This window comes from Phyllopteryx taeniolatus, chromosome 1 (assembly GCF_024500385.1).
Source record: "Phyllopteryx taeniolatus isolate TA_2022b chromosome 1, UOR_Ptae_1.2, whole genome shotgun sequence".
Taxonomy (NCBI): domain Eukaryota; kingdom Metazoa; phylum Chordata; class Actinopteri; order Syngnathiformes; family Syngnathidae; genus Phyllopteryx; species Phyllopteryx taeniolatus.
Genome location: NC_084502.1, coordinates 47,612,463 through 47,640,399, shown reverse-complemented (window position 1 = coordinate 47,640,399; position 27,937 = coordinate 47,612,463). Strand labels below are relative to the sequence as shown.

General features: G+C 43.9%; 1 protein-coding gene across 3 annotated transcripts; it reads right to left on the bottom strand.

Annotated features, from left to right (window-relative positions):
• Window positions 1-375: 375 nt before the first annotated feature.
• On the bottom strand, window positions 376-27,657 carry zc3h13 (zinc finger CCCH-type containing 13). 3 transcript variants are annotated; one of them, XM_061799026.1, is made up of 20 exons: window positions 27,488-27,657; window positions 26,389-26,559; window positions 26,182-26,285; window positions 23,112-23,226; window positions 22,767-22,878; window positions 22,498-22,664; window positions 16,292-16,434; window positions 15,875-16,075; window positions 15,641-15,793; window positions 15,213-15,553; window positions 12,668-13,111; window positions 12,383-12,592; window positions 5,131-5,605; window positions 4,832-5,028; window positions 3,515-4,720; window positions 2,830-3,435; window positions 2,567-2,710; window positions 2,280-2,480; window positions 831-994; window positions 376-705 (listed from the first exon to the last, which is right to left on the bottom strand). In XM_061799026.1, exons 2-20 carry the CDS (start codon window positions 26,548-26,550, stop codon window positions 502-504), a joined length of 5,349 nt encoding a protein of 1,782 aa, XP_061655010.1. In that variant the 5' UTR covers window positions 26,551-26,559; window positions 27,488-27,657; the 3' UTR covers window positions 376-501. The 3 variants fall into 3 exon arrangements, with proteins under 3 accessions (XP_061655010.1, XP_061655029.1, XP_061655019.1); XM_061799045.1 differs by having other exon boundaries at window positions 4,916-5,028; XM_061799035.1 differs by having other exon boundaries at window positions 22,767-22,875.
• Window positions 27,658-27,937: the final 280 nt, after the last annotated feature.

The window sequence follows — 27,937 nt, the reverse complement described above, 5'->3', positions numbered from 1 at the left end:
AAGCAAATTTATTTCAGAAGTCTGTATCAAACTGGTAGACCTATGCATTAATCAACACCAAGGAGATTAATGAGATTAAATCATCTCTCAATTTCAAAAGGTTGGTGACCCCTGGTCTAGAGTCTTTAAACACAGAGGTGAATTGTCACACTTGCAAAGCATTTTATCTATTGTTCATTTGTAAGAGGCTTTTTCTTTGTGGAAAAATAGGCATTCATATTTTACAATCACCTGTTTTGTAAGCAATGCACAATGTATGAAAATGTGACACTGACAATAAAACTCAGAATACGTTTTTTTTTTTTTTTAAACATTTCATGTACCAAGTTAATGACAAAATTTCAATGGCACAGAACATGCACATAATGCAACACATTCCAAATTTTGCAATGTAGTTTTATTTCCTACTAACAAGTCTGCAATGAAATGAGATAGGGAGAAGTCAAGGCTTACAAGCCATTATGTTCACACGCTTCGTGACTAAAAGCCACCATGTGCATCTCATGACACACAAACCTCTGGTGGTCCCGCAGCCAGCTTGCTGATGCTGGGCGCTCGGGCATCTTCAAGAGCTGGATCTGACCCACTGTCAGATCTTTCTGGGACAGAAGTCTGACCAGTCACAGTTCTCCTAAAAAGACGCATGCTCATTTGTAGCAGCTCGCTGTCCACCACAGGATTCATGGGATACTGTTTGGTGAGGCCCTAAAGGAGAACAGGAAGATTACGAGATGCTAGCCTTAAACGCCAAAACGTCTTCCTGTTGTTGAAGAGAGAAGCGATAAAATGTCCTACTTGAATGGTTCATTTAATGACTGGAGTAAGTTTACCTTGTCATTTTTCAAGAGTTGCCTGCGGATACCAAAGTCCCTGCGGGCACAGAGAGCTTTGCAGCATGGCCCCAGGTTGCTGAGCAAACCTGCCCTCTCCACCCGTCTGTTCAGGGCCGCCATGTTCAAGGCCCCAAGGTCATGCTCAAACAGCTTGTCGGCATCTGGAAAGGATGCGTATATATCTTTATGGATTAGGCCTGGGACACTCATAAGGATTTTTTAATTTTAAAAGATTGGTTATCTGTTACAGACACCACAAGTGAAGATTTAATAAAATGAGACATTTAACTAACAGTTTTGATCGTGTGGTGTGCTTTGATAATCTCAACATAGCACACCACACACAAAGATCCTGTTACAACACCGATCTAGAATCTAGTCCTGCAAGAAAAAAATCTTACGTGACCAAATGTGATCTAACAGAAATGAAGAACATGGCAACAACCAGGAAACACAAGACGCAATACGGAAGAGGACACACAAGAGGAGGGAATGATGGTGGTTTTGGGACTCTTTTTTACAAAAATCCCCCCCCCCCCCAAAAAAAAAGAAAAGGCTGTAGCCCATGGCAAAGAAGCACTCTCTGATTTTCTAAATAAACATTCTCAACCAATACTTGAGCCGGGCCGGGTCCTGGCACATCTGTGCGGGTCTCGGGTCTGGTAACCCTCCTTCTCTGCCCTGCCAGTCCTGTAGTTTTAATACATCGTACACCCATCAGTGGAGGGAGGGCAGTGTCAGGCTGAGGAGGGCATTCAGCCAGGTGCACTCCGACCTGTTCCGTGGCCCGCCATGCCTTTCCCCCACGAATTTTTAATGCACCACATACATTTGCACATCCTTTAGGGAGTTGGTTGGCCTGGGTGGGGGTGACGGATGTGGGTCATCATTAGCCCGTGACCGTCTTGCCTCACCCCCACCCGTCTCCCCAATTTTAATGCGCAACACCCCACCACATACAATCATGGTACAGGGATAATTGTTGTCAGTTGGGGACCTGGTAACCGTAGTAATAGGGTTGGCGGTGGGTATTCACATTTCCCTTGGTTTGACTCCTGGGGGACCTGCCAATTTGTGAGTGAGATGGGAGCATTTCAACAAGGCCTCCTTTTATCTTATTAGCTACGATGTTATCACTAATACACACTGTGTCACTGTATATATACAAAATATAGTATTAACAATAACTACAATATAAAATTATAAAACTAACAGTAAACTGTTTCATGCCCATTTGAAAGTATAGTTTATGTTACATCCATATATGGATACTCATCCAAATTTAAATAGGAACATTCCTGGAAAAATACATATCAATCTTCAAAAATTAAGGTAATAATAATCAATAATCAAGACCTGTAGTCAGGAATGAGCACAAATACAAACAAACCTTGGTGGAGATAAACAACACATTTTAAAAAGTAATGCTCAGAGGCAAACGCTCACCTTTGGGGTCATCCAGCTCTGCCTTGCACACTTCTCTGACCTTCTCCAGGAGCGCAGTCCCAGCAAGTCGTTTCGAGACGCCCGCCCTGAGGAGAACAGCCCCTGGTGTGAAGCGCAGGAGAGCTGCGCCGGCCGCTCGGGGCTCCGGCTTCTGTTTGGGCATCAGACTGGACCAGTCCACATCAATGACATCCAGAGGGCCTGACGACACAGGGAAGGGAAGGGGCAACTGTCATGAGTCCTATGTAACAGATGTCATATAATAAAGTAACGCTATGTCCTGGTACCTGTAATTTTCTCATCATCCTGCTGGTCCTCTTTTTTCTGACTGTCAGCCAGAATTTCATCAAGCTCATCATCACTGATTGGTTCATACTCCTCTCCGACAGATGCCACTGACTGACTGTCCTCTTCTTTCCCATCATCCTCTCCTGATAACACAACAGCCCATGCAAGCATGCGCGCACACACACACACACACTTCAACATTACAGAAAGTTTTTTGATCAAACATTGGATTCAAATTTGTGTTTTTTGTTTTGTTTTTTACCGTCAATGCTGTCTATTCTCTCCATCTCTGACTGCTCACCCACGACATGGTGGCTGTTACTTGGTTTCTCAGCTTCCTGTGGGCTGAAGGCTTCTCTTGGCAGGAGGGGCTCATAGTCACCTCTGTCTTGTCGCATCAGGTCACCTCGTCCTGCAGCTCTGGAGTCACACAGGGAGGGCAAGTCCAGCATCATCAATCTCTCCCTCTCTCTATCGCTGCCTCTTTCACCCCTGCTGTCTCTGTCACGCTCCCTTTCTCGGTCATGCTGCTGAATGAGTCCTTCAGGCAGTAGGCGTTCCCTGTCCCGAATGTCCCTCTCCCTGAGAAGAGGTTCACGGCCAGGACGCATGGGCGGAGGCTCTCGTCCCCTGCCGGGCCAGTCCCTGGATTCAGGATCCCAGTCTCTCTGTTGTTGAAGAGGCTGTTGGAGAAGCAGGCCCGGCTGCTGTTGCCGGGGGTCCTTTCGGTCCCGCTCCCGATCAAATTGGTCCCTGTCACGCTCCCGCTCTCGACTGTCGTAAGAGCCGGCACGCGACTGGGACCTGCCCTGCCTCTCAGAATCAGGGGAGCTACGCCTGGAGCTGTGGCTGCGAGAATCCTGGCGGTCTACAAGGCAAACACAATCAGTGTTAGGGTGGTACATTTAACCTTCTGTCTCATGTTCAGAGTTGATCTGATTGCTGACCTGAAGAGGTGCTGCGGCTTGGCTCTCCTCTCCTCAACTGGTCTATTCGTGATTTCCTCTCTGCTCCCGGTGGGTCACTAACTTCCAGCCTCTCTCGTTCTCTCTCCCTTTCCCGGTCATGTGCGTTGGTGCCCTGAAGGCGCCCCCTGCGGGCACGCGATCCTGGGAGGTCATCTCGGTGGGCTGACTCGTTGGAGGGCGACCGTGGGCGCCTGGATGACGTCCGGCTCTGGTTACTTCCCATGCTGCTGCTGCGCGTCTGTTCTTGGGGAGGCTTGCGGAGAAGGGGCTGGGACATCAGGGGCTGTGGAGTCAATGTCTGCAGCAGCATCGGCGGTTCCTGTAGAAGCAGAGGGGCAATGGGAGGGGGGTTGCACCGGTCTCTGTCCCGCGCCAACCTGGGGCCGACACCTCTCCGAAGAGGCTCGGGTGGAGCTCGCTCAGCAGAAGCAGAATCCAGTTGTCCTCCTCGATCTAAGACCTCCTCATCTGACCAGTCACTGAAGTTGTCCATTTTGGCTAGTTGGGAGGGCTCAGCATTGCCTCCAGTGCCACGATGACCTGGCCTCATTGAGGGCGGTGGCGTCCGAGGACCTCTCTTCCTCTTATTATGGGGCAGATGTACTGAAGAATCCTCCTCCGATGCCTCAGAATCTCCTCCGCGTTTCCTCTTTCGCTCAAGCACTTTCCTCTTTGCTCCCTTCTTTGGTGAAAGGAGAGCTTGAGGACCATCTGTCAGAACAGCAGCCGGGGGATCAGTGTTGAAACGGTCTCCAGTTAGACCTTTGCCACCACTTGCTTCTTCATCTTTGCGCCCCTTCTTCAAGCCCTTCCTCAGTGATTTGGTCTTCTTTTTGCTGTCGTCTTGGGGCTGCAACACAGCGACATCTCTGTCTTCATTGTCAGCGCTAGGAGCCACAGAAACAGGAGGCGGCGTAGGGTCTCGCAGGTCTCTGCCTCGGCTACGAGAGTCTGAGTGCGTATCTGGCAGCTGATCAGCTCGCCGGTCACCTCCCCTGCTTCGTTCAACTCGGGGCACCTGGTCGTCGTGGCGGCTGCGTGCTTCCCTCTTATCTGCAGCTCCTCTGCGCTCCTCATCCTTCCAGTGGCCGGGCTTGTCATCGGATGTTGCAGCCCTCGATGGTGAACGCAACAGGGGCTCCAAGGGGCGCACCACCTGGCTGAGCACGCGATGCTTATCCCCACCTGCACATGAACATTCCACAAGAACGCAGACTTACTATATAGCAATATTTTCGCTGGATATTAAATCCTCATTCCCAAAAAGGGTGTGTCCTCTCTAAAATAATTTCCTACTGTCACTTGAAGGTGGACACACAGGGCTGGGGAGGAGGGGCTGTGGGTGGAGCTTGGCCAGCCCTCGGCCAATTGGACGCTCACTTTTCTCATCTGTACTGTTGTATCCATCACTGTCTGCAGGACTGTGGTCACGCGTCCCTCGCTTGGGCGAAGGTCTGGGGCTCGGGCTGGTCTCCAACCTGGGTCGCTTGCGACTGAAGGGCATGATGAGGGAAGTCATTAAGAAAACAATACTTGAGCAAAACAACATAAGGGGCCACATCAAACTAAATTGTCTCTCTTTACACAGTACATGCCTTGTTTTGCGGTCGTCTCTAATCTCTCGAATGGCACGGTCGTCCCGGGCATCCTCCCTCCTCTCCCGCCTTTCCTCCCTTCCCCGCTCTCGCTCCTCCCATTCCCGCTGCCTCTCTCGCTCCCGCTGCTCCCGCTCCCGTTCACGCTCCTTCCGCTCTCTCTCGCGTTCCTCTCTCTCCCGCTCTCGTTCTTCACGCTCCCTTTCCCGCTCACGCTCCCGTTCTCGCTCTCTCTCCCGCTCCCGCTCTCTGGTGCGCTCCCTCTCGGCCTCCTTCTCCTTTTCTCGTTCCTTTTCCCTCTCCCGCTCCCTGTCTTTCTCCCGTTCCCGCTCTCGCTCCCTGTCTCTTTCACGGTCTCTGGTCCGGTCTTCCCGTCTTTCTTCTCCTCGGTCTGTCCGGCGCTCATCCCTTCGCTCCTCCCTCTCGGATTCCTCCGATCTTCTCTGATGTCTGTTTGGGGAAGCTGCCCTTAGATCTAGGAAAACAGAAGTTACGATTGTTAAGCCCAAGAAGATTTTTTGTTTGTTTCAGAAGCAAAGTTCAATGCAGATCCTGAATGTCTATGAGGACCAGCAGACATTCCAACAGCTTCTTCCCTCTTGGCATTAAATTGCTAGAGGCTAAGTGACTCTCCGTAGTGTGTATTTATGTCTCAGAGTATTTACTGTCAAAATGGCTATTGTCATACTAGAGCGGCTTCAACTACCGGTGACGAATTCCTTGTGTTTTTGACATACTTGGCAATAAATAGGATTCTGATTCTGACTAGGGTGTCCAGATCAATAAAATTTAAAATCTGATCTGTCAAAAATACAAGCACATGACCAAGTTGATTATGTTCCATTGCACAATGCACTACAGTGCCGTGAAAAAGTATTGGCCCCCTTCTAAGATTTTTATATTTTTGCATAGTTTCCCCATCTTAATGTTGAAGATCATCAAACAAGTTCGTTGTCACATTTCTGTGGGGCCAATTATGTATTACTCGTGCACTCACTGTAGTTGTCTCGCCATGCTGCACTATTTGCATATACTGGCCACTCATGCCAGAGTAGCATCTGCTCCATTTGCACACTGATTGAGGAGTATCTGTAACTTTTGCACAACCAACATTGGTCTCAGCGCCCTTTGCACAATGGTCATTGCACCGGACCATTGCAATATTAGTCATTCGAACTGCTCTAAGTGCTAGAGGACTCTGCATCTTTTTGCACAATTGTTTTTTGTCAATGTCTTTATGTCTCCAAAGTGTTCTGTAAATTGACTGTCTGTTGTACTAGAGCGGCTCCAACTACCGGAGACAAATTCCTTCTGTGTTTTGGACATACTTGGCAAATAAAGATGATTCTGATGCTGATTCTGAAATGTAAATATCAGACAAATATGACTCAAGTGAATGTAAAAAGCTTTTTTAAAATGGTGATTTCATTTATTAAGGGAAAAAATACTATTCAAAGTTACCTGGCCCTGTGTGAAAAAGTAATTAGGCCACTTTTTAAATCATGAATAAATTGCGGCTAATCACAATTTTTGGTTAATTTTCACAGCTCACACCCAAGCCTGATGACCTCCAGACCTGTTCAATCAAGAAAACACTTAAAGAGAAACCTGTCCCGACAAAATCAAGTCGGACAAAACATCTAAAAAAAGCTGTAACAAAATTAGAGGATCCAAAGAAATTCCAGAACAGTCAAGAAATAAGTAATTAACATCTATCAGTCTGCAAAGGGTTACAAAAGCCATTTTTAAAGCTTTAGGATTTCAGCGAACTATAGGGAGAGCCATTATCATCACACGGAGAAACCATGGAATAGTGGTGAACTTTCCCAGGAGCAGCTGCCCGACAGAGATTACTACAAAAGAACAGCAATGACTCATCCAGAAGGCCACAAAAGAACTCAGGAAAATTTATGAAGAACCGCAGGCCTCCCTTGCCTCAGTTAAGGTCAGTGTTGATGACACAACAATAAGGAAGAGACTGGGCAAAAATTACATTCATGGCAGAGTTCCAGGGCAAAAACCTCTGCTGACCAAAAAGAACATAAAGGCTCGTCTTTCTTTGGCAAAAAAAAAAAAATGACTAAAGACTTCTGGGAGATTATTATATGGACTGACGTGATACATGTTGAGCTTTTTGGAAGGTATGTGTCTCGTTACATCTGACGTAAATGTAGCACAGCATTTCATAAAAAGAACATCATACCAACAGTCAAACATGATGGTGGTAGTGTGATGGTGTTGGGCTACTTTGCTCCTTCTGGACGTGGACAACTTGCTGTGATTGATGGAACCATAAATTCTGCTCTTTAACAGAAAATCGTGAATGTTCAGCCATTAATTTGTGACCTCAAGCTGAAGCACACTTGGGTTCTGCAGCAGGATAACGAGCGAAAACTCGCAAGCAAGTGAACTTTTGAATGAAAAATAAATAAATAAATAAATAAATAAATAAAGGTTTTGGAGTGGCCTACTCAAAACTCCAGACTTGAATCCGATTGAAATGCTGTGGCATGACCTGAAAAAGGTCGTTCATGCTCGAAAACCCTCATTTTTTGCTGAATTCAAAAAAATTCTTGCAAGGAAGAGTGAGCCAAAATATCTGCACAGAGATGTGAAAGACTCATAGGCAGTTATACAAAACGTTTGATTACAGTTGTTGCTGCTGAGGATGGCCCAACCAGTTATTAGGTTAAGGGGGCCATTACTTTTTAACACAGGGCCAGGTAACAATTTTTTTTTCCTGAATAAATGAAATCACCATTTAAAAACAGCAATTTAAGTTCACTTGGGTTATGTTTGTCTGATTAACATTTGTTTGATGATCTTAAAGTGGGGAAACTGCAAAAATGTAAGAATTTGAAAAGGGGACCAATACTTTTTCATTGTACTGTATAGGTATGTGCCAAGAAGTTAGCATATCGAGGCAAAGTCCATTTATTTCAATAATTTATTTCAAAAAGTGAAACTTGTTTGTTATATTAGGTTCATCACACACAAAGTGAAATATTTCAAGCCTTTATTCATTTCAATTTTGATGATTATGGCAGTAAGACAAAAAATAAACAAATCCAGTATTTCACAAAATTAGAATAAATGCAGCCCAATGGGGGGCACAAGCCAGTGCAAACTGTAGGCCGGTCCCAAGCCCGGATAAATGCAGAGGGTTGCGTCAGGAAGGGCATTCAGTTTAAAACTTTGCCAAACAAATATGAGCGTTCATTCAAAGAATTCCATACCGGATCGGTCGTGGGCCGGGTTAACAACTGACCGCCACCGGCGCAGTTATCCTACAGGGCATCGATGGAGATTGAGCTACTGTGGGTCGAAGAAAAAAAAAATCATCGGATCTATACGATTAACGTCAATGGCCTATTTTAAGTTCAAAACAGCGAATTTCGCAGAAAGGCGACTGATTTGCATGCAAGAAAATGGAGAAGCAGACTTGGTGGTGGAACCTCAAAGTACACGAAATCATACAAGGAAAGAGGTTAGCTAAGAAGAAGTGGGACACAGAGGACTGAGGAGAGGATAAAGAAATACATGCAGATGCGACGTAGGGCAAAGGTCGAGGTGGCGAAGGCCAAACGAGGCATATTATGTATGACATGTATGCCAGGTTCGACACTAAAGAAGGAGAAAAAGATCTATATACGTTGGCCAGACAGAGGGATAGAGATGGGAAGGATGTGCAGCAGATTAAGGTGATTAAGGATAGAGATGTAAATGTGTTGACTGGTGCCAGCAGTGTGCTGGATGGATGGAAATAATACTTTGAGGTGTTGACGAATGAGGAAAATCAGAGAGAAAGGAGAGTAGAAGAGGCAAGTGTGGTGGACCAGGAAGTAGCAATGATTAGTAAGGGGTAAGTTAGAAAGGGATTAAAGAGGATGAAAATGGAAAGGCAGTTGGTCCTGATGACATACGTGTGGAGGTATGGAAGCATCTAGGAGAGGTGGCTGTGGAGTTTTTGACCAGCTTGTTTAACATAATTCTAGCGGATGAGAAGATGCCTGAGGAATGGAGGAAAAGTGTGCTGGTGCCCATTTTTAAGAACAAGGGTGATGTGCAGAGCTGTGGGAAATAAAAGTTGATGAGCCACACAATGAAGTTATGGGAAAGAGTAGGCTAGACAGAAGTGAGTATTTGTGAGCAACAGTATGGTTTCATACCTAGAAAGAGTACCACAGATTACCATTATTTGCCTTGAGGGTGTTGATGGAGAAGTACAGAGAAGCTCAGAAGGAGCGACATTGTGTTTTTGTAGATCTAGAGAAAGCCTATGACAGATTACCCAGAGAGGAGCTGTGATACTGCATGCGGAAATCTGGAGTGGCAGAGAAGTATGCTAGAATACCACAGAACATGTATGAGGGCAGCAGAACAGTGCTGAGGTGTGCTGTTGGTGTGACAGAGGAGTTTAAGGTGGAGGTGGGACTGCATCAGGGATCAGACCCAAGTCCCTTCCTGTTTGCAGTGGTGATGGATAGGCTGACAGATGAGGTTAGACTGGAGTCCCCGTGGACCATGATGTTCGCAGATGACATTGTGATCTGCTGTGAAAGCAGGGAGCAGGTGGAGGAACAGTTAGAAAGGTGTAGGCATGCACTGGAAAGGAGAGGAATGAAGATTAGCTGAAGGAAGACAGAATATGTGTGCATGAATTAGAGGAGTGAAGAGGGAAGAGTGTGGCTACAGGGAGAAGAGATGGCGAGGTTGGAGGACTTTAAATACTTGGGGTCAACAGTTCAGAGCAATGGTGAGTGTGGTAAGAAACGAGTCCAAGCAGTTTGGAACGGGTGGCGGAAGGTGTCAGGTGTGTGATGTGACAGAAGAGTCTGCTAGGATGAAGGGCAAAGTTTATAAGAGAGAGGTGAGGTCAGCCATTATGTAATGATTAGAGACAGTAGCACTGAATAGAAAACAAGAAGCATAGCTGGAGGTGGAGGAAATGAAGATGTTGAGGTTCTCTCTCGGAGTGACCAGGTTGGATAAAATTAGACATCACATGAGGGCTGTTGGTGTTAGAGAGGAGGATCCAGGATATAGGCTTACGTGCAAAAAGGATGACACGCTGTGGCAACCCCTAATGGGACAAGCCGAAAGGAAATGAAAAAGAAGAGAATATCATGACAAAGTTCAACATTGTAGGCTCCCTGTGTCCCAATCTTGACAGCTAATGAACGCAAAACACCTCCAGAGGTTTTCCTCTGCCATTAAATGGTCTCCGTCTGGCTTAGTAGGCTTCAGAATCATGGGGAAGACTGCTGACTTGACGGTTGTGCAGAAAACCATAATTGACACCCTCCAAAAGGAGAAAAGTTCTCAAAAAGAAATTGCAAAAGAAGCTGGATGCTCACAGAGCGCTGTATCAAAGTACATTAACAGTGTTAACAGGAACGGGAAAATGTGGCCGGAAAAGATGCACAAGTCGCAGGAATGACCGCAGCCTTGAGAGGATGGCCAAGCGGAAGATGAGCAGAAGCAGAAACCCCGAAATGCAGACGATCTGATGGCCAATATCAAAAGAATTTGGGCTACAATAACACCTGAACTGTGCCAAAGGCTGATCACCGCCTTGATGCTGTAATTAATGCAAAAGGAGGCCCAACAAAGTACTGAGGGGATATACACTTTTCAGAAGCCCAACATTTCTGTGATTAAGATCCCTTTTTGTTGGTCACATGAAATATTCTAATTTTGTGAAATCCTGTATTTGTTTATTTTTTGTCTTTCTGCCATAATCATCAAAATTGAAACAAATAAAGGCTTGAAATATTTTGTGTGTGGTGAACAAATACGACATAAGTTTCACTTTTTGAAACAAAATATTGAAATAAATGGACTTTCCCTCGATATTTTTTTTTGGCATATAACTGTATACAGTATACAGGAATCCACATTATGTGATGCGCATGCGCACTGAAAACAATAAAAGCGCACCAGATTTACATGTGTTACTGCGCAGTGGTAGACGGGGCTCGAGTAGTGTAGTCGTTCACGAGTAAGTCGTTCAAACGAAGGAATCTGAATGGAATCACTTCTTGAACTGATTCGTTCCTTTCTCAGTTTAGTTAAGCTCAGCTGAGAATGTGGCCCACAAGAAAGTTCCCCGCAAACAGCGCCACTTGAGGGCTGCGACGGTGGCTGAGTGCGCCCAGGGGCTGACGACGAGGCGTTGCCCCAGCGGGCTCCATGGATGTGGGCGTCTCCGTCTTGCTGTACAGCAGCTACGACGGTCTGTCAAAATATGTCTTCACGTGAAACTGAACTGTTGTGCGGAAAAGATTGGCGACTTTTGCCCTAGAGAACTACGCCAAATCAACAGATCATGCAGTCCCATACTGAAAATCGGGGGGGTTGCTAGTTTGAATGGTACTCGGGCTGAACAATTAATCCAATTTTAATTGTGATCGCGATTTTGACTGCCACGTTTAGATGAGCCTGATTGTCTGCGATTTTTTTCCATTTAAAATGAGGGCACTGCTGCATATGAAAAGTGCTTCATTTGTTACAGTGCGGCATTCTAGTCAGCCAGCCACCCGGGGGTGAACGTATGTTAAGGCTTCATTAAGGGCCGGCACCATCCTCCGTGGTCAACTTCAAAATAAAAGCTCAAAATGGCATTGATGTCCAATGTAGTAATGTATGCAGCTTTTATTTTGAAGTTGGCCCTCTCACCACGTTGGCGGAGAGGCTTCACGGTAAGACACTTAACAATCGTTGTGGTGGCTGCCTTGCCTTCAACTTTTCGACTGGCCTGACAGCAATGAAAAAAAAAAACGCCACAAGTAAACAGAGAGGGAAATCACAACTCTCGAGTTCTTTGCAGTTTGTGACCGTGCATGACTGAGCAGTGGTAAAGCAGCTCAACAGAGACTACTACTTTGTAATAGCATATTTATTCAGTTAGCACTTGGTAAAGTAGAATTTTTAAGGGTACATTTATTTTGTATTATTGTCTATCATTTACTATTCTTTAAAGATTGAGAGACTAAAAATGGTTACATATTGTTTGTTGAAAAGTAGTGCAATAAAAATCTAGCCTTTTCCCGAACATCGTAATAAGGAATAATCGTGATTACAATAGTGCTCAAAATAATCGTAATGACCATGGTGTTCCCAAAACAATACCATATTGAGAATATGGAGTCATACATTTTCTAACCATGGTTTTCTTTTTTTTTTTTTTTTTTTTAAATGGTCATTTATTACATCACAAATTTCTCTACAAAAAATAACCAACAACTCCCACCTCTCTCGCGATTATCTCTGCGGTCTCTTTCACTGTGGCCGCCTCTCCTGTCGTAAGAAGAGTCTCGGACTTGTTCTCCTCTTCTGTCTCGTTCTGAAACTCTTTCTGTGGCATTGCGTTCTGTGCTCCGTTCACGTGCGCCACTGCTTCGGGACTCCCAGTTGTCATGACTGCTGTCTAGCTGGCACCCTCTGGAGTTCCTGTTCGAGCCTGATGAAGGAAGATAGTTGACACCATGCATGACACTCACGCTCTTGTGTTTTCCCAGTGATAGACATGTCTTGCCTTTGTCAGAGAATTCACGTCCCCTTCCACGACTGTTTCGCTCTGTTCTGGTCTCTGTCCGTCCTTCTCTTCCGCCTTCATCACGCCCATGAGCTCTTCCACAACTCCTGTCCTCCTGGGCCATTTCCTCCTTCCTGAGGGTGTCCATCCTGTCCCTTTCTTTTTCTTTTTCCCGCTCCCTCTCCCTTTCTTTCTCACGCTCACGATCTCGTCGTTCCAGTGATTCTCGACTGGACCGTGTTTCTGTCCTGCTTTCTCTAGTTTCCTTCACATCTCTGCGGTCACGAGGCTCTCTGGTCGTTTCGCGTCCTCGATCTCGGCCATCCCGTCGTTCACGGACATCTCTGGTCTCTCTGTCATCGCGGCTGTCCCTTGACAAGACCTGATCAGAGTCGAAGTCCCAGTCGTCGCGGTTATTGTCCTTATCTCCCTTCCTGCGGTTTTCTGTTTGAATGACAAAGAAAGAAAAAAAAAAAAAAAAAAGAATTCAACATTTGCTTTGCCACTGTAAGAAATCTTCCACTTAAGCACCACAAAAGTAGGACTCTGAAATGATGCAAAACACAGTTATGTTCCACAATGAAGAACAAGGATACACAACTGTTTGTCAATGCTGTGAAGGACAATATACTAAAGTCCAGTTGTAGACCATGCATACACCAATTATTTATGACACAAAAAAATTTAATATCATGGCTAAATATATTTCCATAATTCCATTCAAAAAGTTAAACTTTCATGGATTATAGATTCAGGGCCCACAATTTAAGCAATTTCAAGTATTTATTTGTACATAATTTGGGCTTCCAGCTCATAAAACCCACGAAATCAGGAATTCAAAATTTTGAATACTGTGAAGAAATCACCATTTACTTCTCAGTTGCTGTAGAAACAAAAGAAAGAAATTAGGGTCACATTATATCAATCAAAATATGGTACTTTCAACGTCCATCTTCAATACTTGGTTGGGATCCCCTTGGCTTTAAACACTGTCTCGATGCGCCGTGGCATTGAGGAAATCAACCTGTGGCATTGCCTGGGAGTTATGGACGCCCAGATTTCCTTGACGCTCGCTGTCATTTCTTCTTTGTTTTTGGGTCTGGTGCCCCTCATTTTGCTCTTGATAATACCCCATAGATTCTCAATGTGGTTTAGATCCGGCGAGTAGGCTGGCCAGTCAAGCACTGTGATTGCATGGGCATCAAACCAGGTTTTGGTGCTTCCGGCAGTATGGGCAGGGGCCAGGTCCTGCTGGAAGATGAAATCTGCATCTCCATACAGATCCTCAGCAGAAGGAATCATGAAGTCCTCTAAAACATTCTGGAAGACTGTTGCGGTGACCTTTGATTTAAGAAAGCAGAGTTGACCAACAACTGCACTGGAGATTGCATACCAAACCATGACTGACTGGGGATATTTCACACTGTACCTCAAGCCTTGGACCTTGATTCCCGAATGAAAGGTACACTTTACTTTCATTGGAAAAGAGGACCTTGGACCACTGGCCAACAGTCCAGTCCTTCTTCTCCTTGAGACACTTCCTACGCTGGCTCAGAAGAGTCTTGACCCGAGGAACCAGACAGTTGTAGCCCATCTCCTTAATGAGTCTGAATGTGGTGCTTTTTGAAGCTGTGACTCCCACTTCATTCCACTCTTTCTGGATCTCTGCTAGATTCTTGAATCTTCTCTGTCTGATAATCCGCTGAAGCCCATGGTCATCTCTTTTGCTGGTGCATCTTCTCCTGCCACATTTTGTCCTTCCACGAGACTTCCCATTGATATGCTTGGACACAGCACTCTGTGAACAGCTAGCCTCCTCAGCTATGAACCTTTGTGGCTTACCCATCCTATGAAGGGTATCAATGATGGTTTTCTGGCCAGTTGTCAAGTCTGCAATCTTCCCCATATTGAACCCAACTGAGACAATTGAACCAAGCTGAAGCAAATGTATGTAAATAAATACTTGAAATTGTGTAAATTGTGGGCGATGAATCTATAATATATCTTTCTGAATGGCATTATGGAAATAAACTTTTCCATGATATTCTAATTTTTTTGGAAAGGGTCTGCATGTACCAAAAACGTTGTTCAACTAAACAACTGGGTTGCAATAATGGTCAGCTTTTTTAAAAATCTTTGATGGAAAAGATGTTAAATATAGTAGCAGTCAAAGGTTTTAACACAATTGCTATAGACATGCGATACATTAGAAGGTGTGTCCACACTTAGGTATTGTACTTTCATCAAAAGTGAATGAAAAGGTTACATCTTTGGCTAGTTTCGTTATACTGTTGCAGATACACACCATGTGAAAGTGATCCAAATAAAACTAACCTGTGTTCCGTAAACACACACAAAAATGACAAGTGGTGGCACAAAGACCACTATCAATCACTATCGATTCCAAAAAAGGCACCCTTCCTGCTGAGGTAGTTACCGCAGTGAAACTGTGAAGCCTTACACACGCACTGTAGCCCGTTGACTGAAATCGCTACATCTGTCCAACAACTAAAGTACAATGGAAAAGAACACAAAAGACTCGTACCATCTCTGCGCTCATGTCTGCGTTCCTGAGTGTGCGGACTCCTCTCTCTGTCACCACGGCTTTTCTCACGGCCTCTCGAGTGGTGCAGAGCGGGACTCGATTTGTTAGATCGACGATGGGGGGAGGAGGCATCTTGAGAGGTGGCGGGAGAACGGGAGCGCTGGGACCTCGGCGGAGAAGAGGCCACGACTGTGGAGCTGCGGTGGTAGGTGGGAGAGGACGAGCGGCGGCGGCGGCAAGGAGAGGGCGAATGCCGCTGGGGAGAGGAGTCAGAGCGGGAGGACGGAGAGTGGCGGTGGGGCGGCGTAGGCGTGCGCTGGTGGCGTGGAGGTGATGTAGATCTATGGAGAGAGAGAGAGAGAGAGAGGCAAGTTAATTCATCGCAGCCCTGGTCCAGAACCATCCAATTGCAGACAACACGTGGTGACCTGCGAGGAGGAGACGGCAGTAGAGCAGCCTTATGTGAAGAAGCTTTGGGAGAGGTGGACTTCTTCCTCACAGAGATTGAAGGTGACACACTACCAGAATGCTCCTCTGAGGTCACTGAGCACTTGGCCTTATGAGAACTGTCTGATCGGTCCCTATGAAAGACCAAAACTTTTCAATCAAAAGTATGAACAGACAAAGATAGGTTTTATTGTTGTGAAGACCGCAATCTTTACCTGCGTTTTTCCTTCTTTTCTTTGTGTTTTTCTACATCACGTCCCCGATCTTTCCCTTCTTTCTGTTTCTCTTCGCACTTCTCTTTGTTTTTGTGCTTGCCTTTGTGCTTCTTTACAACCACAGGGATGTCCAGGGGTACTGGCGGTGGAGGACTGGGGGTACGAGGACCTTTCTTCTTACTGTGAGATCCTTTCGATGTTCTGGTACAAAGAAAAGAATAAATTTAGCAAAAAGAAATTATTTTGGTAATCTTAATTGACCTGAAACAGGAACTCATGTTAAATGGGAGTCACTACACGCCAGCCACCATTTAAAGTGCCACTGACTCGTGGACAAAAATCAAATTTTACTGTTTACAAACAATATCAAAGTGAACTACAGTACTACTTAGTAGAAACAGGTTTAAAGAACCCTACTTGACAGTTTCTGCGACAGGTGAGGATCCGGATCCCTTCTTCTCTTTCTTTCCCGACCCTTTAACTCCACTTTTTTGTTTAGGAGAGCCACTGGACTTCCTTGGTGGAGGGGAGTCTCGTGAGCGTAACGGCTCGGGGGAAGCCTGAGAATCAGAATCATCTTTATTATTAAGTATGTTAAAACACAGGGTCGCCGGTAGTTGCTGTCACTGTAGCACTAAATCAAAGAAGAAAAAAAAAGACATTATAACAAAATATATATTTGGGACATATACACAAAGTACAGAGAGCCATTAAGAAGTAAATGTGCAATAATGCAATAATACTGGTGGCAAAAGTACTCCTCAAACTCCGTATTTAACTACATCCACCCATCCATTTTCTGAACCTCTTATGCTCAGTAGGGTCGCGGGGATGCTGGAGCCTATCCCAGCTATCTTCGGGCGAGTGCCGGGGTACAGCCTGAACTGGTCGCCAGCCAATCGCAGGGCACATACAAACAAACAACCATTCGCACTCACATTCACACCTACGGGCAATTTAGAGTCTTCAATCAACCTACCATGCATGTTTTTGGGATGTGGGAGGAAACCGGAGCACCTAGAGAAAACCCATGCAGGCACGGGGAGAACATACAAACTCCACACAGGCGGGGCCGGGGAGATGGGAGAAAGTTCTAGAAAGTCAACCATCACTGCAGTGGACTCCAATGAATGTGTAGAATCATCTCAAGGATGATCAGAAGAAATGGACAGCAGCAGAGTTAAATATGTGAGTGTCATAGCAAAGGGACTGAATACTTATGGCTGTGTGATATTTCAGTTTTTTAATACTGCGATTGGCTGGCAACCAGTTGAGGGTGTACCCCGGCTCCTGCCCGATGATAGCTGGGATAGGCTTCAGCACTCCCACGACCCCTGAGGATAAGCGGCTCAGAAAATGGATGGATGTTTTTTCATAAATCTGCAAACATTTCAACAATTCTGTTTTTTTCCTGTCAATATGGGGTGCTGTGTGTACATTAATGAGGGAAAACAATGAACTTAAATGATTTTAGCAAATGGCTGCAATATAACAAAGAATGAAAAATTGAAGGGGGTCTTAATACATTCCGTACCCAATGTGGGTCTTACGCTGCACACAAATGGAATAAGTTGCCAACAGAAGTTTCGTCAACCCCAAGTGTGAATGTTTTTAAGTCCATGTTAAAAACTCTTCTTTCCTCATGCTTTTTAGAACATTTCCACTTTTAAATGTACTTTTATTTTCCCCCCTTTGTTTTAAATGTTTATCAGCTGTTTTTTTCTTCTTTGTTTTGAAATGCTTTTAATCATGTAAAGCACATTGAGTTACCTTGTGTATGAAATGTGCTATATAAATACATATATAAAAACCAGGTAAAAGCTTGAGATAAAATCTCTCAAAAGCCAAGCCAAGCCAGCAGCAGAAATGATACAGTACATAAAATGACAACATTCATAAAATAAATAAAAACAAAGACTAAAAAATAATAGTGATATTAAAATATGCCATTTGATTTAAAAACAGTGACAAAGCCCAAATACTTCAGAGTACATATATGGCGTTTTTTGTTTTTTTTAAATTATTATTCATTCACATTTGGCAGGCTTTAACACATTTTTTGGGTCTCTTTAGTGGGTTAATGACTCTATACTTATGTACCAAATGTTTCATATTTGTTTAAGTGATGTTTTTGCCAACAGAGCCGGAGTTTGATTTTTATTTATAGTTCTACATTACAATGCCAATGTTCTTTAGAATTGAATGTTCATTGTTCTTAAAAATACTTGAATTACTATGCACTATAATATCATTAGGTCAGTAGGATAAAAAAAAAAAAAAAACTACCATTGTTTATTGTGAGAGTTTTGGGGAAAATATATTGTCATAAAAAATTGCGACTGTGGCAGGCTGAGAGAGAGCAAGCGCAATAGATAATACAAAAATACTGTACAAATAAAACTCTGCAATACAGCGGGACCACAAAGCAACAACTGTCATATCGCGGAAGATTACTGGACTCCATGATGATAAGTTGCAGGGACTCATTGTTACAGGGCTGGGACTCATTGTTTCCAGACACGTGCATCCTGGGACTCACAGTCTGAAGCGTAAAATTATCTATGCATAACTACCACCACCATATATAAGTATTTTTTTTCTCCAAAATCACAATCACGATTTTATCATTTATGATTATTCAGACTATTGTGCAATTGATTTACTGGCAAAGCAAACCAATTTAGCTATTTAAAATCATTGTCCTAAACAGAAAATGGATAAATCATTATACTGCTATAATTGCACTTTATTTTAATGACAGATTGTTTTCCTATACAATCCTCTTTAAAGCAGTCTGGGCTTCTTAAACTTTGCACAGACAGTATGTCTATGCTATAAACAGTGTTCGGAGGGTTACTTTAAAAATACTACAGATCTATGGACCGACCAACAGATAAATAGAAAGATAAGAGTTTAGATTTTAAGTAGATTTGCTAGCTTCATAACCATGGTACTAAAACCTCTGCACAGGACTTGGTGTTTGTTATGAGTGAAATGGAAACGAGAGACAAATTAAGTAGGCAATGTTTGCAGTTGGCAGTATAAGGGCCCCTTAGCCCCTCAATACACACGTGCACACACCCTCGTAATTTTGAGATGACGATTATAATGTACGTAACGTCACCCTGGAAACAACTTTTTCGTTTTCTCATGCTGTGACAAATGTAGGAGTTGATCTTGATAATGTGGTCTGTAAAAAGAAAAGCTGTGAGTGACTTGCGGTAGGAGGACAAATGCTTACCGGTACTTTACAAGGTGCGTGCGGGCATGCTAGCTCGCTCACCAGCACTCCAGATAAGTTGACAGCTCCCACTTGTCACTTAAAATGAGTAAGTGCAGTGGAACCTCGATAGAACGGACTAATAGGGGCAAATGGGTCGTCCGATACAGTCAATTGTCCATTACACGAAAGCACTTTTTTTTTCTGAGACCAGATGCACCCATATTATTGTAGAGTACAGAATTATTTTGTAGGTTTTTGCGTGGCCTAAAACATCCAGTACAGTACAACGTTACTGTAAATAAATACCAAAAAAAGCAAAAAATGTTTTAAAGTTTCACATTTTATCCGAACTTACCACACCGATGTGTTTGGTCACGGTGGCATTGTTGACGTCACAAGGAATTAGTTTCTTCCTAGTTCCAAATCTGTTGCCAAAGGCAAACGGCTTGAAAAAAAAAAAAAAAAAAAAAAAAAAGCTGTCACTGTACCAAAAATAGCATGTCCCAGACTCCAAAGACTTGTTTTGTATTCCTCAGAGTTAACGCCGCACCCATGCCGCTCTCTCTCTGCCAGTGCTCTATGCACAATAGACAAAAGATAGAACCATCATCACATGGCCGCCACATCAATTCCCCACATCCAACATGGCCGCCACATACGCACGGCAGGTACGTCTTTTCGAATTAGATCTAGTCATATTGTATATCTGTGACCCAGAAATACGTCAATGTGACCCAGAAATACGTCAATCCTATTGTCTGCCTGCATTGCGCCACAGCGCCAGTAAAAAACAGCAGCCAATTCTGGAACTAACAGACGTTGTCAATGTCAATGTTTTTGGAAACATTGTTCAGTCCGTTTTAACTAATAGCCGTTACATCGGGTCCGTTTTATCGGGGTTCCACTGTACTCCAGTCCAAACAGTCAGCACTTATTCCATTTCCTCAGTGTCGCTTTTAAACTGGCCACTTTTAGAAAGCCGTGCAGTTCCCGTAACAACTTGAGGCTAATTCCGATTCGTGCCCATTTTATCCAGTCAAGTGCGTGCCACTTGCGGATTATTATTAGGCATTTCGGTCTGAGACCAAAATTGTACTTTTGGTCCATTCTCAGAGGGCGAACATTTTTGGTCTTATTTTTTTCTTCTTCACCTGCTGCCAAAGTTTCATCATCACTACCGTCTGATTAGGCACTTTTTGTTTGCTCTGCGCCACCAGCAACATCCTTCTCTCTGTTCTAATTTCAGCGACAGACCAGTTCCTCTTTAAATACTGAAACGCTTGTTGTCATGAAGTTATGTCTGTCACATGCATATGTGGTGTGCATTTACGCTGTGGATAATAGCGTGTGTCATATCTAGAAGGAGCAGCCAATTATATTGCAGCAGGCAGCCAATCATTTTGCAGCGGGTTGCTTTTGACTCAAATGGGATTCATAACTATGATCATTCACAACCGGCGGGCAGGTGGCAGAGATTGCAGTGGGGGGAGGGGGGGACTTAACCATTAAAGGTCAGAGGGCAAAGATGTTAAGAATTGTCTTGATAACTCTAGAACCCCATTACAAACCACATCTGCCATTTCAAAGTGATTATATAGCAGATATACAGCAGTTAAATCGCTAAATATGATTCAGAATGCGCCTTCTGCTTTTTGCATCTAGCACCTTCCGGTCTTCGGCTCTATCCGGCGCTGTGATGTCACACGAGCCAAATAGCCTGTTCATTCGGCGTTGTGTGCTGCTGTGCCATCCTGTTGTTCCCGTCCTTGTATATTTGTTGTTGTATGATTTAGCGATGTCACGATAGTTTATTGTGTAGAATTTGGTTGTACAAATGTTTTAGGCAGTGGCGAGAGGTTTTTTGCGCTTTACAAGAGAAAAAGGAACACGTGACCAGTGGATAGTGAAAGTCAATCCACAGGGGGAAAAACGTGGTCAGCTATGAGTGCCTAGCAAGCATGCCAAACTCTGTGGTGATCACTTCGAACCGGCGTGTTTTGAGAAAGACTTAGCAGAAAGCATTGGATAAAGAGGTAGAGGCTGAAACCAGCTGCGGTGCCAACTATTTTTCCTACGGCCATCGGGACCTCAACCGCCAGCAAGAGAACTAAATCTCGCAGCCGCCACGGTGCCACGGCAAAGCGGCGCAGACAAGAGGTGAGGATTTTCTTGTATATACCTATGACTATTATGGTTACTATGCTCTGGGGAGTAGGTAAAAAAGATCCACGCAGTACATTTCAGTACTGTCATCTATACTTTTGCCTATATGACAAGCCAACAGACACGACGAAGACTTTCTGTGCGCCGTGTTATAAAGCTACTCAAGCGAGGGGCACACAATATATAGGAATACTGCATACTATGTAAAAGCTTGTGCCGTGTCACTGAAACATATACGAGTATATAATATGTACAGTCGTGCTAAAAAAATATTGGCACCCCTGGGGTGCCATTATTTCAAGCCATGACTGTATAAAAAGACATGCTTTTGACAGACCGTCACATCGACCCAATGGGCCACTCTCTTTTTCTGTTGTACAGCTGCTACTTGGCTGGTCGTCGTCGTCGTCACTGTCAGGTTCTGACCTTCATATCGGCTCAAACATGTACGGTATGACGATGCCAAGTTCAATTGGGTGTTCCTGTATGTCGAAATCCTCCTCCTCCTCATATTCCAACACGTTGCTCGCCATTGTGTATAGTGTGTAGCGCGCTGTTTGTGTCAATTGGAACGTCACTTACGGTAGCCCTTGCGGTGGATAGAGTAACCACACCCTGTGTCTTGAGCTTCGGGTTCGGAGAGTGCTCAATACGTGTAATAAAAACCTAATTTTTAGCTAAACTATCATTGAAAACTTTCTGGAAGTTAAGTGCATGTATTACATAACATATAAACAATGCAAATATGAATTTTAACTGACCCCATGTCATCTGACTTTTAAAACGTACTCGCGCAAATGCGACCAGAGGAAATTTTTAAATGCACAAGCTGAAAAAAAAGGCTACAAATGCAACCAATTTGGTCGCAGTCTCGAGCCCTGTAAGCCACTGAGGTTTAATGAAAGAAATAAGGCTATTTTGACAAAGTAAGGAGTAGACAGTATAGATCTGCTTTCAAATATATGGAGTAAAAAGGTCATCAGAAAAATAAATACTCAAGTACAGATACCTGAAAAATCTAAAGTACAGTAACAAGATATTTGTACTTTGTTACTTCACCCCACTGTTACCAACAGAAGTGTGCAAAACTATGCAACTTGATAAATCAGCACCACTGAAAATAGCATGTGCATAATGACAGCAAAGTGCTACAGGGTCAGAGATTCCGCATCAGTGAAAGTGCAGTCTGGTCGTACGGACAGACAAGGTGTGGAGGGGCTAAACCCTTGCTTCTTACTTTTTGCATGGCGGAGGATCTTGTTTTAGTGGTGTTCTTATCTTTCTTGATGACAATTTCCTCTCTCTTCTCTAAATTCTCTTGCTCCAATTTCATCAGCTCACGTTGAATCTTCTGCCGTTTCATCTCGAGGGACAATTCGTAGTCGTATTCACCAATATCAGAGTCTGCAAAGCCACCAAAAGTAGACTTAAAACAATTTCATACAAAAACAGGTCACATTAAATCATTAATTTTTTTTTTTTTTTTTTTTTTAAATGCTGGCAAACCTTCACGGTTTGTTTCCCACTCTATGGGCTCTTCTTCGCTGGCAGGGGTACGCTCCTTCGTAATTTTGATATCCTCCTTCTCTCTGTGTCGGCTTCTGGAGGAGTCTCTCTGCTTCAGGACAAGCAGACGGACGGTCAAAACTTTATATAATTATTTCCATTTTGAAAATATAATGTTATTTAAGTACTTCTTTTTTTTTTTATCAATATGATGTTTGTGTTCATCACCATAAGGTACTACATCGCCACTGCTCCAATCGGATTTTGAACAACTGGTTGTGATCAATGGAAAATACAAAGCAAAGAGTGAATCCAAAGCAAAGAGTGAATGTGCAGAGAACTCACTCTTCCTATGGGAGATGCTGGCTCATCCAAGTCACGCTTTACACTGTCTGGGTCATTATCCTGTCTTTTATTCTTCATCCTCTCCCGCAAGTCGCCAGTGGGTCTGTCTGATGACCTGCTCAAAGGGCAGAGAGAGACAGATAAACAAAGAGCAGCAAATCAAATTAAATCGTTGAGCCACACTTGTTGTCATTGCCACGGTAACAAGTGTATCCGGTCGCATTTGAGTTGACAAGATAAAGCCCAAAAATCGTAAAAAAACGGGATGCAGGTGGTATTGGAATACACGATTTTATTGCAGTAGTCTGACAGTGCAATCGTAAAAGAGCAAATTTGTCTTGTTGTCTGACCCAGTACGTACACCACATACATGTTTTTTTTTTTTTTAATAACTTTATTGGCCGTCAGATATTTACAGTACTACGTCAAAAGACACGCGACAAGGCTAAAAATAAATAAGCTTTTGGATTCAACTATACTGTGCACGATGGCGACACGGAGTAAATGTCTTTTGCGGCGCCGATCAACGACGTAATTGATCGGATCGGCGTATTAAAGCCGATCAGCATAAAATGCTAAATATCAGCCGATACCGATTAGGCCGATTAGATCGGTGTAAAGTCTAGTCCAAAAGTGTAAGATTGATTACAAGGCCGTTGCAGCTCAGTACATTGAGAATTAGATCCAAGGCGACTTCAGTGAGACAGTGACAATTACTTTCATGGTGAATGCAGCATAATATTGAACATATTTGTACTGACGAAATGAATGCACTTGCTGCTGACTCTGCTGCTCACACAACACCTCCAGCAGTAGATGACGACCAAAACGACTACAATTGTGAACTCCGTGGTGGCGATGACAAGGATAGCTTTACACATCTGTGGGCATATGTACAAGAATCCTTTTCATGAAGTGCCTCTTATGCCTACCTAAAGTGACAAAGATTGACATTCAAAAACTCCCCTTCCAACCTAAAGAAGCACAATGAGGTAGGTTAAATTATTTAAAATTTATCCAGAAGTCAAAAAGCCACTGTTCTTCTAGTTAGCATGAGGAGCTTGTTTGGGCATATGGTTAACGTGTGCAAGCTCACTTCGCTAATTAGCCAACACACAGATCTTTCACAGCTGTAAATCACTGAACTAAACTAAATAAGGGAATCAAGTTAGAAAATCGGCAGCACGGTGGACGACTGGTTAGAGCGTCAGCCTCACAGTTCTGAGGTGCGGGATTCAATCCCCGTCCCCGCCTGTGTGGAGTTTGCATGTTCTCCCCGTGCCTGCGTGGGTTTTCTCCGGGCACTCCGGTTTCCTCCCACATCCCAAAAACATGCATTAATTGGAGACTCTAAATTGCCCGTAGGCATGACTGTGACTGTGAGTGCGAATGGTTGTTTGTTTCTATGTGCCCTGCGATTGGCTGGCAACCAGTTCAGGGTTATCATCCTGCCCGATGATAGCTGGGATAGGCTCCAGCACGCCCGTGACCCTAGTGAGGAGAAGCGGCTCAGAAAATGGATGGATGGAAGTTAGAAAAACAATCGAAAACCTTAACACTTACATTTAAAGAATACTTTTACTTGAAATAATATCAGAAAAGGCATGGTGGACGACTGGTTAGAGCGTTTGTCTCACAGTTCTGAGAACCTGGGTTCAATCCCCGGCCCCGCCTGTGTGGAGTTTGCATGTTCTCCCCGTGCCTGCGTCGGTTTTCTCCGGGCACTCCGGTTGCCTCCCACATCCCAAAAACATGCATGCTAGGTTAATTGAAGTCTCTAAATTGTCCATAGCTGTGAATGTGTGTGTGTATGGTGGTTTGTTTATATGTGCCCTGCGATTGGCTGGCAACCAGTTCAGGGTGTACCCCGCCTCCTGCCCGATGTTAGCTGGAATAGGCTCCAGCACGGCCGTGACCCTAATGAGGAGAAGCGGCTCAAAAAATGGATGGATAATATCAGAAAATTACTTTGGATACTTTAGAAAAGCAAAGGTCAGATACATTAGGAATTTTACTCACGTAAGTAAGTAAGCGGTACGGAAAAAGGATGGATGGATGGCTTATTGATTGATTTTACTTCTACCAGTTATATTTTGTTGAGATATTTGTACATTTACCTCATTCTCACGGCACTGAATCAATCACTGTTGTGTTTGTCTTAGAAAGACGTTTCGCTTCTTATCTTAACAGGCTTCATCAGTTCATGCAACAAGGCTAAGTTAGGATATACTAGCCTGTGTTTGTGTGATCACTCTTTTGGAAGGCATGCCGCCTGTTTTTGCATTCCAAAAGAATGATACGAGACATGGGGTGGGGCATGCCACTAAGCATCAATAGTTGAGCTTTCCTCACAAACACTAACTAGTGCGTCCTAACTAGGGCTGTGAAGGGAGAGAAAAAAGTAAAAATTGGCTAGCTCAGCAATGTTGACCACAAAAAGTGGTTAATCCAAAATGTTCTGCCTCAAGGCAATAAAAAGCATCAATAAAAGCATTTCGGCACTGTCCATGTTGACCGCACGGACATTTGTTGCAGACGGACGCAGTTTGGCCAGTGGAAAAGTACTGCCAAAAACAACAGAGGAGCATCTGTCAGTGATTTTTAAGACACTATTAGATGTATAATGTACATATAACATGATGTATGAGTGAGCTGAATGGTAGTTAGTGTTTTTTCTTAACCTAAAATGGTCAATGTTAGCGCTAACGGATAATGCTAACTGTTCAGCAAAGGCTGATTTTTTTGGGTCTCATTTTGTATAGTTTATACCATACACTCTGTACCAACATACACAGTTTAAGGATAGAAGTCAATCCTTTATAAATGAGAATTTAAAAAAAAAAACTTTTTTTTTTTTGCGATCGATTTAATGCCCTGAGAATGAAATGACCTGGATGAATGAGAATATTCATAGGCAGTATTGCTTTCAGGTAGTTTATACAAGACTACTACCACCCTATCCCACATCGGTACCTCACACACAGGACAACAAACTGGTAAAAGGTGCTTAGACTGCCAGTGTCAAAGGGGCTAAACTCAATACACACAGCTAAGACACAAGCCATCGTACCGGCTGAAATTAAATCCTTTGCCTCGTGGTTGAGTTCCATGTGTGTAGCGACAAGTGCTGCCGTAACTGCAGTTTCCCGTCTTCAGCCAATTTCTACAGTGACTCTGAAAAAGACAAATGAGCAACCATTATTACGACTCATCACAGCAAAGAGCACTTAATGTTGTGTGGCGATAACTAACATATAGCAATCTGTGTTGTACATACATCAGCAGCATTACTCCCAGTGCTCGGTCCGAGTCTTTCAAACACGCTGGGCCGGCGTGAGGGGGCGGCAGGGTTGCTAGTGCTGCTGGTTGCGGTGTTGCTGCTGCTATCGGATATTGTTTTTGTATTCTCCACTGTAACCTTCCGCCTGATCTTGGACATTCTGCAGGACTAGTGAAAATCATGCAAAAATCAATTGTTACATGTTTGGATAAATGCAAAAATTGAATTCAGTCTGATCTCAACACGGCTATTTATCTTACTTAGAGAACACTCAAGTCACAGTGACAGCACAAAGTGGTGAAGATTATGAAAATGAGTAATTACAATTCATTTTACACTCCTAAACCTTGTGGACAGCCTTCTCAGAGAGTTGAAGCTGTTATAGCTGCGAATGATTCACCGACGTCATATTGAACCCCTATTATATGTGCCCTGCGACTGGCTAGCGACCTGTTCGGAGTCACCTGGGATAGGCTACAGCTCGCCCGCGACCCGAGTCAGGATGAGCAGTATGGAAAATGGACGGATGTCACTGAAGCTCATATTTGAGTCAAAGTAGGTGAGCGAATACTTTTGGCAATATAGTGTCTTTGCCTATGCAAAAAAAATGCACGCAGTGTATGTAGGCAATTAAAAAAAATAGTTTAGACAAACTGGATCTTTCGTTGCAAAACTGTTGAAGATTCCCAATCCTATAAGAGGACAAAGACTGTGGGTGGTGTTTTATACAATATACACTTCTGAATAATGAGCAATAAAGCGCTTTGCTTTTCCAAACAAACTAATTGAACTTGTGTTAACGCCACAAAAAAAGCACTCCTGTGTGCGAGCTTTGGAAAGTAAAATGCCTAAATGATCATTTAAATTGCGCTGCCAATAGGCTGAGGTTTATGATTAGCATCAATTGACATCTACGAGAGTGAACTGCACTGCGCCATTAGCAAACAATATTTTCATCGGCACGCTCATTGATGGAGGCAAACAAACGAAAAGAGGCTAAAGCTAACTAAAAGCGCTTCGTGTTTTCATTGAACGCTAGGCCTTCTTGAATCCGAGCGTGTGTGCAGCACGACGGACAGACCACAAGACGACTCACCCAGGATTCTGAATCGGTGTCGCATCTACTGTTATCCCGATACAAGATTCACCAGCTGAATAGATAATAATTATTCTTTAAAGGCAAATTGTAATACTTCCCGGGGAGACCGCATATTGACGGATGATGTGTGTACTCTTCTTTGATGGGGCGAAAGGCAACGTTGGGACGGAGGAATTACCGTAGCGCCACCTAACGGTCTAAAAGTTATTTTTACCATGTCCTTCACTGACGCTATCAGATCACAGATAACATGTTGTTGTTGCCCAACAGTGGGGGTCACTGGGGGAGGGCTGAACATAATCTCGCCTGATTTTGGTGCACGCACTGTGGGTTCAGCTCTCACTCAATGATGGTTTCAATGTCTGTGTCTATTTGTTCCCTGTGACTGAATGTAGTCTACCTTTTGCCCAAATTCAGCTGGGATATGATCCAGCACGCTAAATGTCC